The 16,466-nt window shown below is 46.8% G+C and overlaps 1 protein-coding gene across 1 annotated transcript in view; it reads right to left on the reverse strand.

The window, feature by feature from the left end:
• LOC311111304 (unconventional myosin-IXAa-like) overlaps nucleotides 1–16,466 on the reverse strand; it is a gene marked incomplete at its 5' end in the record, with an annotated part of 137,330 nt that overhangs the window by 72,815 nt on the left and 48,049 nt on the right. Inside the window, 3 exons of the mRNA XM_084154026.1 lie at nucleotides 269–368; nucleotides 1,742–1,804; nucleotides 2,436–2,530. Of these exons, the coding sequence (XP_084010152.1) occupies nucleotides 269–368; nucleotides 1,742–1,804; nucleotides 2,436–2,530 (258 nt within the window). The remainder of the gene's footprint in view (nucleotides 1–268; nucleotides 369–1,741; nucleotides 1,805–2,435; nucleotides 2,531–16,466) is intronic.

Consider the following 16,466-nt stretch of genomic DNA (forward strand, 5'->3'; position numbering starts at 1 on the left):
GGGGTGTGGCCACCGTGGACCTCTGGGAGCAGGCAGCTGCGTGATGCTCACACACAGACAGAAAGACAGACAGACAGACCATATACACAGAAACAAAACCCAGAGACAACCATGTGTCGTGCACATTAAGTCAGACAGACAGAGTCAGACAGACAGACAGAGTCAGACAGACAGAGTCAGACAGACATCTCTTTCCAATCACCAGTCCGTGAGGAGGGGCTACAGATGCGTCTTGGCTACAGTGTTGAAGTCCTACTGTATCTCTCACCTGATTGAGGTAATGATACTCTTCAGGCTTTTTGAGGTGAAAGGTGCTCCTGTCCTCCTCACTTGCTCCTGTCAGCAGGTAGTAAAACACGTGGTAGTTCCTGAAAAGCAAGCAGGTCAGAAGACATTAACACCACTTAACAACATTCGTTTTTACTAAACAAGACAAACAAACACTGGATTGTCCATCAGGGAAAAGTTGACTCATTGAGTGTGTGTGTATGTGTGTGTGTGTGTATGTGTGTGTGTGTGTGTGTGTGTGTGTGTGAATGTGTATAGTCTAGAGGTCAGAGGTCAGAGGGCAAAACTGTGCTGCAGCTGGTCCTCTCGTGGCACACCCACCCACACACATTTTGTGCAGCTGTAGTGGGAGCCTGGAGTCAGAAATATATCTCAATAAGAGCCCCCTGACCTAAAGGGGCCCCTAGAGCCCCCTGACCTAAAGGGGCCCCCTTTTGAGCCCCCCCCCCCCCCCCCCCCCCCACCCCACCCACAGTGAGGTTAACCCTCGCAACACCATTCAGCCTGCACAGCATATTAGTGTCAACCCCACTTAGGGCTACTGAGAAACACTGCACACAGCCTGAGCTTGGCTGGGTAATTCACCATCATCTAAACTGATTCTGTTAAACACTTGTTGATGTCAAACTACTTGATACTTGCCGTTAACTTTCTTTAGGACAAAATCATGAACCGTGAAGGACCACAGAATTACAGTGGAAAAGAGAAGTCCATATTTGTTAAGAGTTTTCAGGATAGGGTGAATTGTGAGACAGCGACTCCAGTATTGGAACATTAAGTACAGGAGGCTACAGTCCTGGTCCACACTGGTGTCAGGATTCATTTGGCACCACATGTCTCTCTCTGACCCTGCTGTAACCAACTGAAACACACACCTACTGTAGGAAAGGACTTTCTAGCACGAATGGACTATTACATTCCTCGCCAAAAGTGTCAACGTCTAAACGCATTGGTGGTTGGTGGCAGCAGTGGGATCCAATCATGACTCTAGAGACACTCTATATCATGTGACGCAATCATTCCCACATGATCCCTTTTATATAGAATGGAGTGCTTATTCACACCGAGTTGAAGTTCTCTCAGCAAAGACAACCTCATTGGAAGGAGATGTGATTTCTGGCCTAGTTTATGAGAGCTACTCAATTCTGGATTCTTATCAAACAGTCTCTATAGAGACACTTCAAGGTCAGAGATTGACACTTTTTGAACACTGTGGTGAAAATAAATGATCCTGATCCAACTAGTCATTCATTGTGTATTTGTTTGCCCAGTGGGGTTTGCTGTGTAAGTGTTCCACTCATTCTACAAAACAATTTGGGAAGTGATCAGTGTCTGATTCTATGTGAATACAACACCATGTCCTTGTTCTGCACTAATATGATACTACAGTACAATACTGTAGAATGATGACTGTGTGTGGCAGTAGAATGATTAAGATGCTGTGAGGGCTTACCGTTCATTGTGCTCCTGGTAGACCAGTCTTGATTTCTCCAGAAGGTACTTCTCAACATAGGCTCTGGAACAAACAGCACAGACCCCGGCGTCAGTCACAACATGGGGGTGATAGGGAGTCGGGACCAACTTGATCAGATATTGGCATTGGACAATGCACTCTAAGCTGCCACCAAATTCACTATGATGTTGGGTAGGACTATAAACAGTATGAGTATAGATATAGAATTGAAGGACTATACACAGGTAGGACTATACACAGGTAGGACTATAGACAGGTAGGACTATAGACAGGTAGGACTATAGACAGGTAGGACTATAGACAGGTAGGACTATACACAGGTAGGACTATACACAGGTAGGACTATAGACAGGTAGGACTATAGACAGGTAGGACTATAGACAGGTAGGACTATAGATGTGTTAGCAGGGGACATACGATGGACAGGGGACATAGGATGGACAGGGGACGGGGATACCTAGTCAGTTGCGCAACTGAACGCATTCAACCGAAATGTGTCTTCCGCATTTAACCCAACCCCTCTGAATCAGAGAGGTGCGGGGTGCCGTTAAACAACGTACACGTCATCGGTGCCCGAATACAGATGAGGACCCAGGGGACATAGCCAGGTGACATAGCCAGTCAACTAGAACAATGACTTGAAATGTAATATCTGAACGGGTATGTTTCTCACCCTCGGACAGTGCCACTCTCCTGGTAATTCACTTGGATGAACTTGCCGAAGCGACTCGAGTTGTTGTTGTGGGCAGTTTTTGCATTCCCAAACGCCTGCAGAGGAGAGAGAAGAGGGGATGAGAGAAAATCCAAGCAGGAGACCGTTAGACAAGGAAACAATACTGAACTAAAATAAACTAAACATGCAACAATTTCAAAGATTTTACTGAGTTACAGTTCATATAAGGAAATCAGTTAATTGAAATAAATTCAATTATGCCCTAATCTATGGATATCACATGACTGGGCAGGGGTGCAGCCATGGGTGGAGCCGGGCCAGCCAATCAGAATGAGTTTCTCCCCACAAAAGGGCTTTATTACAGACATAAATACTCCTCAGCACCCCACCACCCCCCTCAGATGATCCCGCAGGTGAAGAAGCCGGATGTGAGGTCCTGGGCTGGCATGGTTACACGTGGTCTGAGGTTGTGAGGCCGGTTGGACGTACTGCCAAATTTTCTAAAACAACGTTGGAGGCGGCTTATGGTAGAGAAATTAACATTAAATTATCTGGCAACAGCTCTGGTGGACATTCCTGCAGTCAGCATGCCAGACACCTGTGGCATTTTAAAGTTGCCTTTTATTGTCCCTAGCACAAGGTCCACCTGTGTAATGATCATGGTGTTTAATCAGCTTCTTGAAATGTCACACCTGTCAGGTGGATGGATTATCTTGGCAAAGGAGAAATGCTCATAGGGATGTAAACAAAACTGTGCACAAATTTTTTTGAGAAATAAGCTTTTTCTGCATTTGGAACATTTCTGGGATTAAATAAAAAAATTCAGCTCATGAAACATGGGCTCCAACACTTTACATGTTGCGTTTAAATATATTTTTCATTGTAGGTTATATGTCCATGTTGCAAAATATTGATAGGCGTGGGCATGTTTGTGGGTCAACCAATCTGGGATAACAACCACTGTGAGCCAACCTCAAGACATTTCTTTGATCAACTACACCTCAGAGCCATATTTCATTCAGTCTAATAACATGGAATAGATCTTTATTTATGCATTATACAGGAAATGTATCATGTTGCTGACACAGGAGCCTCGCCACACAACATACACACAACAGGCTGGGAGCAGCACAGAAACCAACAGGTCTTCAGAACGCTCCAAAGTTCTTCAGTTTAAAGTCAGACAAATTGCCCCAAAATGATGGAGCTGCAGCAAGAAGCCCTGATGGAAAAAAATAAATATTCCGTCGGGTAATGCAATCCATGTGGACCTGCTGGAACATGTGCAGTGGTGTGCTTTAATAAGAGTCCAGTTATTCCCCTCTGGCTGGGTTTGTGTTGTACGGCTGCCTGGAGGGGAAGTCCTTATTCGCCCTATATAAACCCTGCAGTTATTTGTAGCCTCAGCTGCAAGTAAACAAATTCCTCAGTGAATCACCTTTTTGAGCTGCACCTTGTGCGTCTGCTAACACGCGCGCTTATTAAAAGGGTGGTTAGCGTGCTAATGCTAGGCTAGCTGGAGGCGCCCCAGGACGGGTTGAGTAAATAGGCCGGAGACTGCGGGAGCACACCTCCCTGCTCGTATTCACACTTCACTGGTAGGACGCTACACTGGAGGACGCTACACTGGAGGACGCTACACTGGAGGACGCTACACTGGAGGACGCTACACTGGCGGCAGGCCGAGGGAACCCAGGACACTTGGCCACTTTGCTACTGGTAGGGCAGGGCCAGACGAACACGTCCGGGTCGCAGTCAGTATCAGCGACCTCACAGCTCTATTTGTGACTCGCCCACCAGACAAATTGTCCACAGGCAGACAGAGGAAAAGTTAATACACCATGTTCCCATATTGAGGTGAAACTGCATTAGAGTGCCAAGTCAATACTATTGGAGTACTGGATAGGAGTTGATGATGTGGAAGCCATTAAGGGTGAGATGTTGAAAGGCTAGATGATAGGCTGTGAATGAGATATGCTCCATGGAGCTTTAAGACAATCAAAGAATGAACGTAGCAGGTTAGGAGAATTAGGTTAAGAAAAGGGTTAGGGTTAGCTGTACCCCTTCTAGCCATGACGTAGCTAACCTGCACCATCCAGAAAGTACAGGTCAGACGAGACAGCCAACCAGCAACCAGTATCCCTTCATCACTTCCTGCTCTCTAGAGGAAGGAGAAGTGCATCTCGGAGCCCACGCACAAATCTAACACACATTATTCAAGGTGAAGGAAACAAACTCGGGTCACACAAACAGCAGACCCTGGAACATTTCAGGTATTCTTCGACGCTCAAAACCCCACGTTATACAGGAGTGGGAACCATTAAAAACACTGAATGTTTTACTTGGGTGTACCATGTGTACATCCACACGGTCTGTGTAAAACCATCCCTAGTTAGAGCGGACACATTTACGGCCGACAACATATGTATTGTTCCCCAGGCTTGGCTAGCTACATATATCTGCCACAGTAAATCTTCCTCAGATAATATTGGGAGGAGCAGGACCTTGTCTAGCATCCAGCATGCAACAAGAGAGACCTGGTCCTGGTCCTTTAAGAAGCAGGTGGATAAGTGATCAAAGGAGCGAACTCACAATGCCATTGGTTCACAGGTAGAAGTCTATGACAACTACAACAGGGGCGTGGTCAGAAACAAAAACAGCACTGCCAAACTGCATTATATCAGAGCAGAAATATGCGCTTCATAATTTGCGCTTTTTTGGGATAGGAACCATGGGGAACTGATTATCTGACATTTCTGGAGGGCTTCAGAGGAGTTAAGCGAGAGTGGAGAGAGTGCAGGGAGGGACTGTTTAGCGGACATTTCTAGAGGGCTTCAGAGGAGTGGAGCCAGTGTGGAGAGAGTGCAGGGAGGGACTGTTTAGCGGACATTTCTGGAGGGCTTCAGAGGAGTTAAGCGAGAGTGGAGAGAGTGCAGGGAGGGACTGTTTAGCGGACATTTCTGGAGGGCTTCAGAGGAGTGGAGCCAGTGTGGAGAGAGTGCAGGGAGGGACTGTTTAGCGGACATTTCTGGAGGGCTTCAGAGGAGTTAAGCGAGAGTGGAGAGAGTGCAGGGAGGGACTGTTTAGCGGACATTTCTGGAGGGCTTCAGAGGAGTTAAGCGAGAGTGGAGAGAGTGCAGGGAGGGACTGTTTAGCTGACATTTCTGGAGGGCTTCAGAGGAGTGGAGCCAGAGAGGAGAGAGTGCAGGAAGGGACTGTTTAGCTGACATTTCTGGAGGGCTTCAGAGGAGTGGAGCGAGAGTGGAGAGAGTGCAGGGAGGGACTGTTTAGCGGACATTTCTGGAGGGCTTCAGAGGAGTGGAGCCAGAGAGGAGAGAGTGCAGGGAGGGACTGTTTAGCTGACATTTCTGGAGGGCTTCAGAGGAGTGGAGCCAGAGTAGAGAGAGTGCAGGGAGGGACTGTTTAGCGGACATTTCTGGAGGGCTTCAGAGGAGTGGAGCCAGAGTAGAGAGAGTGCAGGAAGGGTGGGCTGGGATAGCTCCCGAGGGGACCTTGTCTTGTGCTGCTGTGTTATAAAGACTAGTGTCCTGCCACTGATAGGGACATGTGACCCGACTACAGCAACTGCTGTGTGATGTCATGGACTGCAACTGGGCATGGTACCGGTCATAGCACTGTTCTTGTTGTAATCAGTCTCAAGATGCACAGATCTTCTACTTTCCATAGAATATGTTAGAAAAGCTGTGGTTATGAGTAACCTAGTACAGAGCTAACGTGACATGCACCAACACACTACGGAGGCAACATGCTGATAAGTGCAAGGTCACAGTAAAGAAGTCCTCCTAATTAAAAATATAATTCTATCTACAAAGTAGAAGAGCACATAGATAGATTAGCCACATTGAGTCACATTGACTTTATGATAGATCCTCTTCCTTTTCAACAGCAGGGTGAATAAATTATAGTTCCAGTCAGATCTTACGCATTCTGTAGGAATTCCATGAGTGCCTCCCATCTGTGGTGGATAATTAGAGCTTTGTATGTCGGGGACACTACGAAGTGGGCACTGGGTCATGCATCGATGAGCGGAGACACAGACCTTAATCATATAGGAGGAGTTAATTAGTGACTCCTGCTGAAGGAGAGGAGAACAGAGCCATTGTGTGGATGCGTGTTAAAAAGCCAACACAGCAACAACATTTCCAATACATGGACTATACATAGTTTATGTGCATTTTCAGGCCCAATACTGCTTCAAGTCATGTAGGCTCATGCCTAGCATACGGCTGTCTTGTATAGGGCAGGTCACCAAGTGTTACAGTAAAAATCAGTCTGATGATGAAGGCTACTTCCTGTACTTCACTACGTGTTGCTCATGCCCATTTCCTCGATTTCTTGTCTTTGGCTGCGTTTTATTGGCCAATAATTGGTCTTCTGACCCCTCACATCAGATCTTTTCACATCAGATCCTTTTCATAGCTGATCTGATTGGTCAAAAGAGCAATTAGTGAAAGAAAATCTCAGAATTGGGCTGCCTGTGTAAACGCAGCCATTGAGTCTGTAGACATGCAAGGTCACACTTCTGCTCACTGACTCATACAGCTTCCCTGAATACATCCTACCATTATCCACAATGGTATGTCTACAACTCACCTAATGCAATCTGAGGGTTCAACAACTTTCACAATGAGATAAAAAAGCCAATGACTAGACTCAGCTTGTGTCACAATTATGCCACAGTGTGTGTGTGTGGGCAGATAAATGTTTTATACCACAGTGTGTGTGTGTGTGGGGGGGGGGGGGGGGGGGTAGATACTGTTTAAAAAAGAAACGCTGACAAAGGCTGTTGCCGAAATGCGTCGGTTTGTTCTGACCTCTGCTGCTAAAAAAAGACATAAAAACTTAAAGATTATTCCAGTGAGTGCGGGTTTTTCTTTTTTCCAAACATATGGCTTTTGAACCTGGCACACAAATGATATTTTCTACTACAAACTTTTGAGGTGAGCGCGCCAATCCTTCTTCCCAGATAGCGTTTTACCCAGGCTAATTGCTAACAGTTTCCCCTGTAATCCCACACTTTCTTAGGTCATTCTGGCTAAAGTGGCTGTGGTAACTGTGCTTTATTTAGTCAGTGTTATTTTGAGTCATGTTTCCCAGACTGTTTCAAGGGAGAGACAAGAAGGCAATGGGTTTTAACGGTAGCAGTCGCTCACAGACAAGGTCCTAGAGATCCATGCCAGGCTGCCAGTGTGATACCTTCATATAGCATCTTTACTAAGGTGACAGACTGAGGGATTACAGGTCCTGCTAAAGAAACAGTGAACATTGACAAAGTTGTTAACAAACTTCTGTGACAAACTAAAGATGCTAATCTCCATTATTATGCAATTACAAAGCAATTAGGCCAACTAACTTACATAACATAATTTTAAACAATGTTGTTAAGACTAGTTAGAGCATTATTTAACCAGGTGTTACTTAATTAAAACATTTGGATCTTCAAATAGGGAATGTTAGCCATGCCAAAGATGCAGTAGGTGATCTTGATTGAGTTGGTTCACTAAATAAACCTGTGAGTGAGTGAGTGAGTGAGTGAGTGAGTGAGTGAGTGAGTGAGTGAGTGAGTGAGTGAGTGAGTGAGTGAGTGAGTGAGTGAGTGAGTGAGTGATTGCGTGAGGGAGAAGATATTATACTAAAGACATAAGAATTGAAAAGCCACAATGTAATCCCAAAAACCCCTTGAAACAAAATACTATTGACCCCTTATCTAGAAAATAATGGATGAAATCTCTCCAACGGAAATTCCCCACAATGTTTACAATCGGTTCAAACCCAGCAAGAGGAAAGGATAATAATTTAAGTTGTGGGCCTAAGGGAATTAGCAGCAACACTAATGCTAACATGGACTGTAGTAATTTAGGAGAAACGCCGAAAGTCATGCTGCAACCTCCGGGTGCAATTAAACATCTCCACCCAATGTTACAAGTGTCACATGATCTTACACTGGAACAAACTAACTCTTTATGAGGATCTCTTTGCACGCGGAATGAGTAATCTACTGACCCTGGCCAATGCAGGAAATTGTGACTTGACTTCGACATGTTAATAATAGTTTCTGCGTTATTAAAAATAGTCTAAGTATGCCAAGGCACTGCCGTTGACACAAGCGTTGGTCGAGTCCAAAGGTCAGTTTGAACAACCAAGCTCTTCAGACAGAGCACATAAGATGCCATTGTTGGAGAAGGTCTTCCACATATGCAGTTCTATGAAGACTGCCGCCCACACTCCCTCCCTCTCCCTACCCCCACAACACCCTCTCCCTACGCCCTACGCCCTACCCCCCACAACACCCTCTCCCTCTCCCTACCCCCGACAACACCCTCTCCCTCTCCCTACCCCCCACAACACCCTCTCCCTCTCCCTACCCCCCACAACACCCTCTCCCTCTCCCTACCCCCCACAACACCCTCTCCCTCTCCCCCACAACACCCTCTCCCTCTCCCTACCCCCCACAACACCCTCTCCCTACACCCTACCCCCCACAACACCCTCTCCCTCTCCCTACCCCCCACAACACCCTCTCCCTACGCCCTTCCCCCCACAACACCCTCTCCCTCTCCCTACCCCCCACAACATCCTCTCCCTCTCCCTACCCCCCACAACACCCTCTCCCTACCCCCCACAACACCCTCTCCCTCTCCCTACCCCCCACAACACCCTCTCCCTCTCCCCCGACAACACCCTCTCCCTCTCCCTACCCCCCACAACACCCTCTCCCTACGCCCTACAACCACCATGCCTTGGAACTGAACTAAGTCCCATCCTGTCGTCTTGCTTTGAAACAGACAAAAGACTTGAGAACCTTCAACCATTACTTTCTCCATTCAGTTTAAGTGGTGGTGTTTACCTTGGTATAATATCTTGATATGAATTCTATAAGAACTGAGACACTGAATTGGTGTGCTGGAATCTGGGTTTGAAACTGAAACCACAGAAGAGTGTCTGACAAACTCTCTCATAGTGAACCACAACAGGTAGACGCAACCTGATGACTCAACCCAGATATGGGTGACACAGGGCGTGACACAGGGTGTGAGGCAGAATAAGAGAAGTGCAAGAGAGAGAAAGGAGAAAGATGGAGGGAGCGATACAAAAAGAGAGAGAAAAAGAGAGAGAATGAGTAAAAATAGTTTGTATTGTCACATACACCGGATAGGTGCAGTGTTATTGTGTTTTTACAGGGTCAGCCATAATAGTACGGCGCCCCTAGAGCAAATTAGGGTTAAGTGCCTTGCTCAGGGGTACATCAACAGATTTTTAACCTTGTCGGCTGGGATAGTCGAACGAGCGGCTTTTCAGTTACTGGCCCTACGGGGCAGAGAGAGAGAAACTCCATTAAGAGTTAATTAAGAGTCCCTTGCAACTTGAATACATGGCGAGATAAAACACTTTTGTTCAGTTCATTTTAATCAGCCAGATTTGCTAGCGGGAAATAACCTAGCGGGAAATAACCTAGCGGGAAATAACCTAGCGGGAAATAACCTAGCGGGAAATAACCTAGCGGGAAATAACCTAGCGGGAAACAGTTCAGATACTGTACAACTCTCTCCATAATGACAACACTACACCATCCCAACCAACCTCCACATCGCTGACAACACTATCCCAACCAACCTCCACATCGCTGACAACACTATCCCAGCCAACCTCCACATCGTTAACACTACACCATCCCAACCAACCTCCACATCGCTGACAACACTACACCATCCCAACCTCCACATCGTTAACACTACACCATCCCAACCAACCTCCACATCGTTAACACTACACCATCCCAACCAACCTCCACATCGCTGACAACACTACACCATCCCAACCAACCTCCACATCGTTAACACTACACCATCCCAACCAACCTCCACATCGTTGACACTACACCATCCCAACCAACCTCTCAGCTATTTAGTTAGCACTAGCCACATGAGGCTAGTCAGGCCAAGCAGGGCAAGCAAGCCACCCTCTCACCTAGCTAGTTAGCACTAGCCACATTAGGCAATGCAGGCCAAGCAAACAACCCTCACACCTAGCTAGTTAGCACTATCCACATGAGGCTAGGCAGGCCAAAGGGTGACACAGCGTTTACCACCATCGCTGCCAGAGTCCCTAGAATTTCACACAGTCAAACACACACCTCCCCGCCCCGCCCCGCCGTTTGTGAGAAAAGTGAGAGCTGGGAGAGCCGGGGATTGACTCACTGTCTAAAGCCTAAAAGGAAGCAGCACGGATGGAGTATGTAATCTGGCCTTTACCGGTAAGTGATACTGATAGGCATCTGGAAGTGTCCATTTCCTGTTTCAGTGGAGTGGAAGATGGGGCGATGGCAGCCCTGCCATCTGTGTTGGTTTCCCTGGTCACACGCTAGGAGAGAGGGACCTGACTTTGACTTTCTCCAGTGAGTCAGCAAAACAATTCCCCCCCCATCCCATCCCTTAACTGGAGTAGGGCAGTGTTTCGAGCTTCCTCTGACTGCCTCTGTCAGGCATCTGATTCACATTCTTTCTCTCTGACTCTCACACACACACACACAGACATGCACACGCAGACATGCACACGCATGCACACGCAGACATGCACACGCATGCACACACACCATTTCCTGCTGCTGTCCATATCTTATGTGTAATCATTTCCTGCTGCTGTCCATATCTTATGTGTAATGAGGCATAGCACGGTGATGTAAACAGTCCAGCCTGCTCCTATCATCACACTCCTATTATCTCCACCTAATCCCCTGCTACAGTACCACTCACTAAGGATTCATCCAATAGCAGTGTAGTAAATAGGACCCAGCATTGCCATGTGCCATCTACAGCCACCCACATCACTTGCTGTATTATCCAGTAGTTGATCATCTATTACCTAACTGATTTGATCCAGATAGAATGTTCTCATATAGCAATGGGCTACTACTTAGTTCAGGGTCCATGCGTGTTCCAAAGACAAACGACAGAAAGACGGTGTCGAAAGGTCTTCATCACAAAATACATCCATTTAATGTATTTTGGGATGTTACAATATTGTAGCTTTCACTACCACCCATGAAACTTGTTTAACTGAAAAGGCTGAATTCCTTAGAAGCAGGTGCCCGTAGGGGATGTGAATACTCCTAAATTGAAGGTTAGTCGCCTTTGTTTTGAAGTTCCCTACTGGGGTAGAATTCCCCCGCGAGCGCTCCTCATTGAAAGCAGGGGATGTTTTCTGTACCGACTGTACACAAACTTGGCACCAGATGCTTAGATGTGTGTGTGTGTGTGTGTGTGTGTGTGTGTGTGTGTGTGTGTACAACAAAGCTAAAAAGTTGGGCCTGCTGATGACTAGGCTTGACTGTGTGTGGTCACTGGCATGGAACGGGAGGCAACGTGTCAACACGACTGGAAGCGTCCAATAAAGACCTGGTGAGAGGAAAAGAAAGGCTTTAAAACAGTGATGGGCGGGACCTCCTATAGCTGTCAATCACAGACCATTTCAACTGAGCTCTTTGATTTGCGGAGGCACAGGAGAGTGATGATGCTGCCTTCAGACGCTGGTCTAGGATCAGCTGTTAAGGTAAGGTAAGGTAAGGTCAGGATTGAGGAGATCAGCTGTTGTGTTTTCTCCATGATGGTAAGGTCAGGATTGAGGAGATCAGCTGTTGTGTTTTCTCCATGATGGTAAGGTCAGGATTGAGGAGATCAGCTGTTGTGTTTTCTCCATGATGGTAAGGTCAAGATTGAGGAGATCAGCTGTTGTGTTTTCGCCATGATGGTAAGGTCAGGATTGAGGAGATCAGCTGTTGTGTTTTCTCCATGATGGTAAGGTCAAGATTGAGGAGATCAGCTGTTGTGTTTTCTCCATGATGGTAAGGTGAGGCTTGAGGAGATCAGGTGTTGTGTTGTCTCCATGATGGTAAGGTGAGGCTTGAGGAGATCAGGTGTTGTGTTGTCTCCATGATGGTAAGGTGAGGCTTGAGGAGATCAGGTGTTGTGTTGTCTCCATGATGGTAAGGTGAGGCTTGAGGAGATCAGGTGTTGTGTTGTCTCCATGATTGTAAGGTCAGGCTTGAGGGAGAGAACTTGCTTCCCTCTGACATTTTACAAAGGAGGCGGGGATAGGATGGAGGACAGAGGTTTTGAGGAACGCCTTGAGATTTACCACTATCGGTTCTCAATATACACGCATGCAGAACGGTACGTCTGCTAATACCAGGAGATACTACCTAACTTGACAACTAACTGTGACCGTCTGCTCTGCTTTGGTCTAAAGCAGGGATGGGCCACCTTTTGAAGACCCCCACCCCCATCACCTGTGGGACCATTATAGACCTAGCTGCTTATGTAGATATTAGGCAGCCATTACAGATGTGAATCATTGTGAGTAAGATTCTACTAACTTTGCACAACTCTTAGGGCAGGGATTGGGGACTGGCGGCCCTCGGATCAATAAAATGCACGTGGGTACACAGACTCGCGAGCAACTGCGGCCCCCGCATGATGAGTTGAGATTTATTGTGGCCCCCACCCCCATTAAAGTTGGCCATCCCTGATCTAAAGTGCCTCACATGGTCTCTCCTCAGGCCCCCTTTCATCCTCTAGGAACGGCTGTCACACTGGTTTGATTTCCAACATCGCTAAGATGTGATGTCATTTCTCACAGCGCATACAGTGGGATCCCTGTTCTTTAAAGTAATATCCTGGCCAAACATTCACCCTATTATCATTCCTGTTCCTCAACTAGAGGTTCCTTGTTTTTTTTCTAGATGAGATATGTGATGAGAATCAAAATATGCCATGTTTCTTCCCCCGTTCAACTTTTGACCCTTTGTTATGGAAGGTTCCTTAAGTGTGAGATATGAGAGGTATGTGGAGGGGGGGCAGTGTTTTGAAGGGGAGCCGCCCACTCTACTCAAGGTGGACACATTCAAACGCAGTTCCTCTCCGAGCTTGTGATTAATTATCCCCCCTTGATCCAGAGTGGCATCTGCGACAAACAGAAAATAAATGTGGAACAAAGAAGAACGGCGGAACATGAATTCTGCCCCAGAGCAGAAGCTCCTTCTTTGGATACAAATTCCCAGGACATTCTGAGATAAACAATAGTGCAGTGTTCTGTGAAAGTGGAGCAATCAAATCAAATCAAATTGTATTTGTCACATGCGCCGAATACCTTACAGTGAAATGCTTTCTTACAAGCCCTTAACCAACAATGCAGTTTTAAGAAAAAATTAATAAGTAACAAATAATGAAAGAGCAGCAGTAAAATAACAATAGCGAGGCTATATACAGGGGATACCGGTACTGAGTCAATGTGCGGGGGCACCGGTTGGTCGAGGTAATATGTACATGTAGGTAGAGTTATTAAAGTGACTATGCATAGAAAATAAACAGAGAGTAGCAGCAGCATAAAAGAGGGGGGGGGGGGGGCAATGCAAAAAGTCTGGGTAGCCATTTGATTAGATGTTCAGGAGTCTTATGGCTTGGGGATAGTAGCTGTTTAGAAGCCTCTTGGACCTAGACTTGGCGCTCCGGTACTGCTTGCCGTGCGGTAGTCGAGAGAACAGTCTATGACTAAGGTGGCTGGAGTCTTTGGCCATTTTTAGGGCCTTCCTCTGACACCGCCTGGTATAGAGGTCCTGGATGGCAGGAAGCTTGGCCCCAGTGATGTACTGGGCCATACGCATTACCCTCTGTAGTGCCTTGCGGTCAGAGGCAGAGCAGTTGCCATACCAGGCAGTGATGCAACCAGTCAGTATGCTCTCGATGGTGCAGCTGTAGAACCTTTAGAGGATATGAGGACCCATGCCAAATCTTTTCAGTCTCCTGAGGGGGAATAGGTTTTGTCGTGCCCTCTTCACAACTGTCTTGATGTGCTTGGACTATGTTAGTTTGTTGGTGATGTGGACACCAAGGAACTTGAAGCTCTCAACCTGCTCCACTGTCGAGCAAGCTTTAGGAAGAGAGATAGAGGGAGAAAGAGAGAGGTGGTGGGAGAGAGCGAGAGCGAGAGAGAGCGCGAGAGAGAGAGACAGAGGTAGGGGAGTGAGAGAGAAACTTCAAACGGTTGAAGGGTTCTTGTTTTGATCAACCTTAGAGGCAGACAATCCCTGGTAGAAGTTGACCCCCAAGTCACAGATCCAGGACCAGCTTTCCTTCCCTGAATCCTAACCCTAACTAACAAGGGCTAAACTGCAAAAATGACATTAGAACGGCGTATAAGGGCAACTTCACACACTTGTTACACCAATAAAGCATATGGTACTCTAACATATCATTCTCATCACAGAATCTAGACAAATATTGTGTCGCTCGTATAAAATTGGAACACTCCAAAAAGGACAAACACTATGTCCTATCTATGTCTACTGTAAGAGACGAGGCTGCAGAGTGATCCTCGAATGCACATGACACCCCAGCCTAGCCTAGCCAGTCATCACAGGCACAAAGCAGTTAAGGAGATTAGCGCTAGCGCTATCTAGTCACAGCGTGTTCACACAGAGCAGCAGGGTGATGGTAAATGAGTCGTGTGCGTGCGGGGGATAGTGGAAGCTACCTGGTGTTTAAAACTAGTCACAGCCAGCTTAATGCGGTAGTGAAAGAACGCTAACACATCCTAAGATAAAACTACACAAATAGCATGCAACCTTAGCCTAGCTTTTAGCCTAGCTTTTAGCCTATTTATTAGCCTATTTATTAGCCTAGCTTTTAGCCTAGCCTTTAGCCTAGCTTTTAGCCTAGCTTTTAGCCTAGCTATTAGCCTAGCTATTAGCCTAGCTATTAGCCTAGCTATTAGCCTAGAAGCTAAAAGCCAATTTATGCTTGATCCAAAAATGTGGTCGGAGGCTTCGTATGGAGGGTGTGACACAATTGCGGAGCCTCTGGAGGCATGCAGAGGACAAATCAAGCTCCGTACCACATCGCTGTGCACGTCTCAAATGTTAACGGTAGGTGGGTGCGTTACGTCCTGTATAAACACACACTCACTTCCTTGACAACTTCCTTCACAATAGCTCTGCTCCGCTAAGCGCAAGAAGTATGAAAGCCCTGACGTCTGTGGAGGCTGCATCGCAGTAAATGCTGTACGGCCACCATGCAGAGCCTTTAAGCCTCCATTGGTTTATTGTTAGGCTATAGTCTGAGGAGGGTGGGTTGCCATGGAAAACCTACTGGAAGTGTTCTAGGCCTATATCCTTATTATTTATTACCATGAAAATGTCTTAAAAACTAAATAGAAGGGACGCCTGTAGCTCAGTTGGTAGAGCATGGCGCTTGCAACGCCAGGGTTGTGGGTTCGTTTCCCACGGGGGCCAGTATGAAAATGTACGCACTCACTAACTGTAAGTCGCTCTGGATAAGAGCGTCTGCTAAAAATGACTAAAAAAAATAGAAAAAACGCACTGATGTGTCAGAGTCACATGATGAGACCATTCCTTCCATTCACCCACGGCCTTAGCTCTGGACTCTGAGTCATCCACCCAACCCACCGACCTACAGAGGACCAACAACAAGACCGTATTGTCCAGCCAACTGACCACTGATCTTTCTCAGATACCAGCTTTGCCAGCAGCATACCACCCTGCATCCCACTGCTGCCTTGCCTCTGAAAGTAAACAGGGTTGGTCCTGGTCGGTCCCTGGATGGGAGACCAGATGCTGCTGGAAGTGCTGTTGGAGGGCCAGTAGGAGGCACTCTTTCCTCTGGTCTAAAATGAAATATCCCGATGCATCAGGGCAGTGATTGGGGACATTGCCCTGTGTAGGGAGCTGTCTTTCGGATGGGACGTTAAACGGGTGTCCTGACTCTCTGTGGTCACTAAAGATACCATGGCACTTATCGTAAGAGTAGCGGTGTTAACCCCGGTGTCCTTGCTAAATTCCAAATCTTACCATCATGGCCACCTAATCATTCCCAGCTTCCAATTGGCTCATTCATCCCCCCTCCTCTCCCATGTAACCATTTCCCAGGTCGTTCCTGTAAATGAGAACGTGTCTCAGTCAACTTGGTAAAATAAGGGCAAAAGAAAAAAGCTCTCAGT

Source organism: Coregonus lavaretus, assembly GCF_964263955.1.
Source record: "Coregonus lavaretus genome assembly, chromosome: 37".
NCBI classification, from domain to species: domain Eukaryota; kingdom Metazoa; phylum Chordata; class Actinopteri; order Salmoniformes; family Salmonidae; genus Coregonus; species Coregonus lavaretus.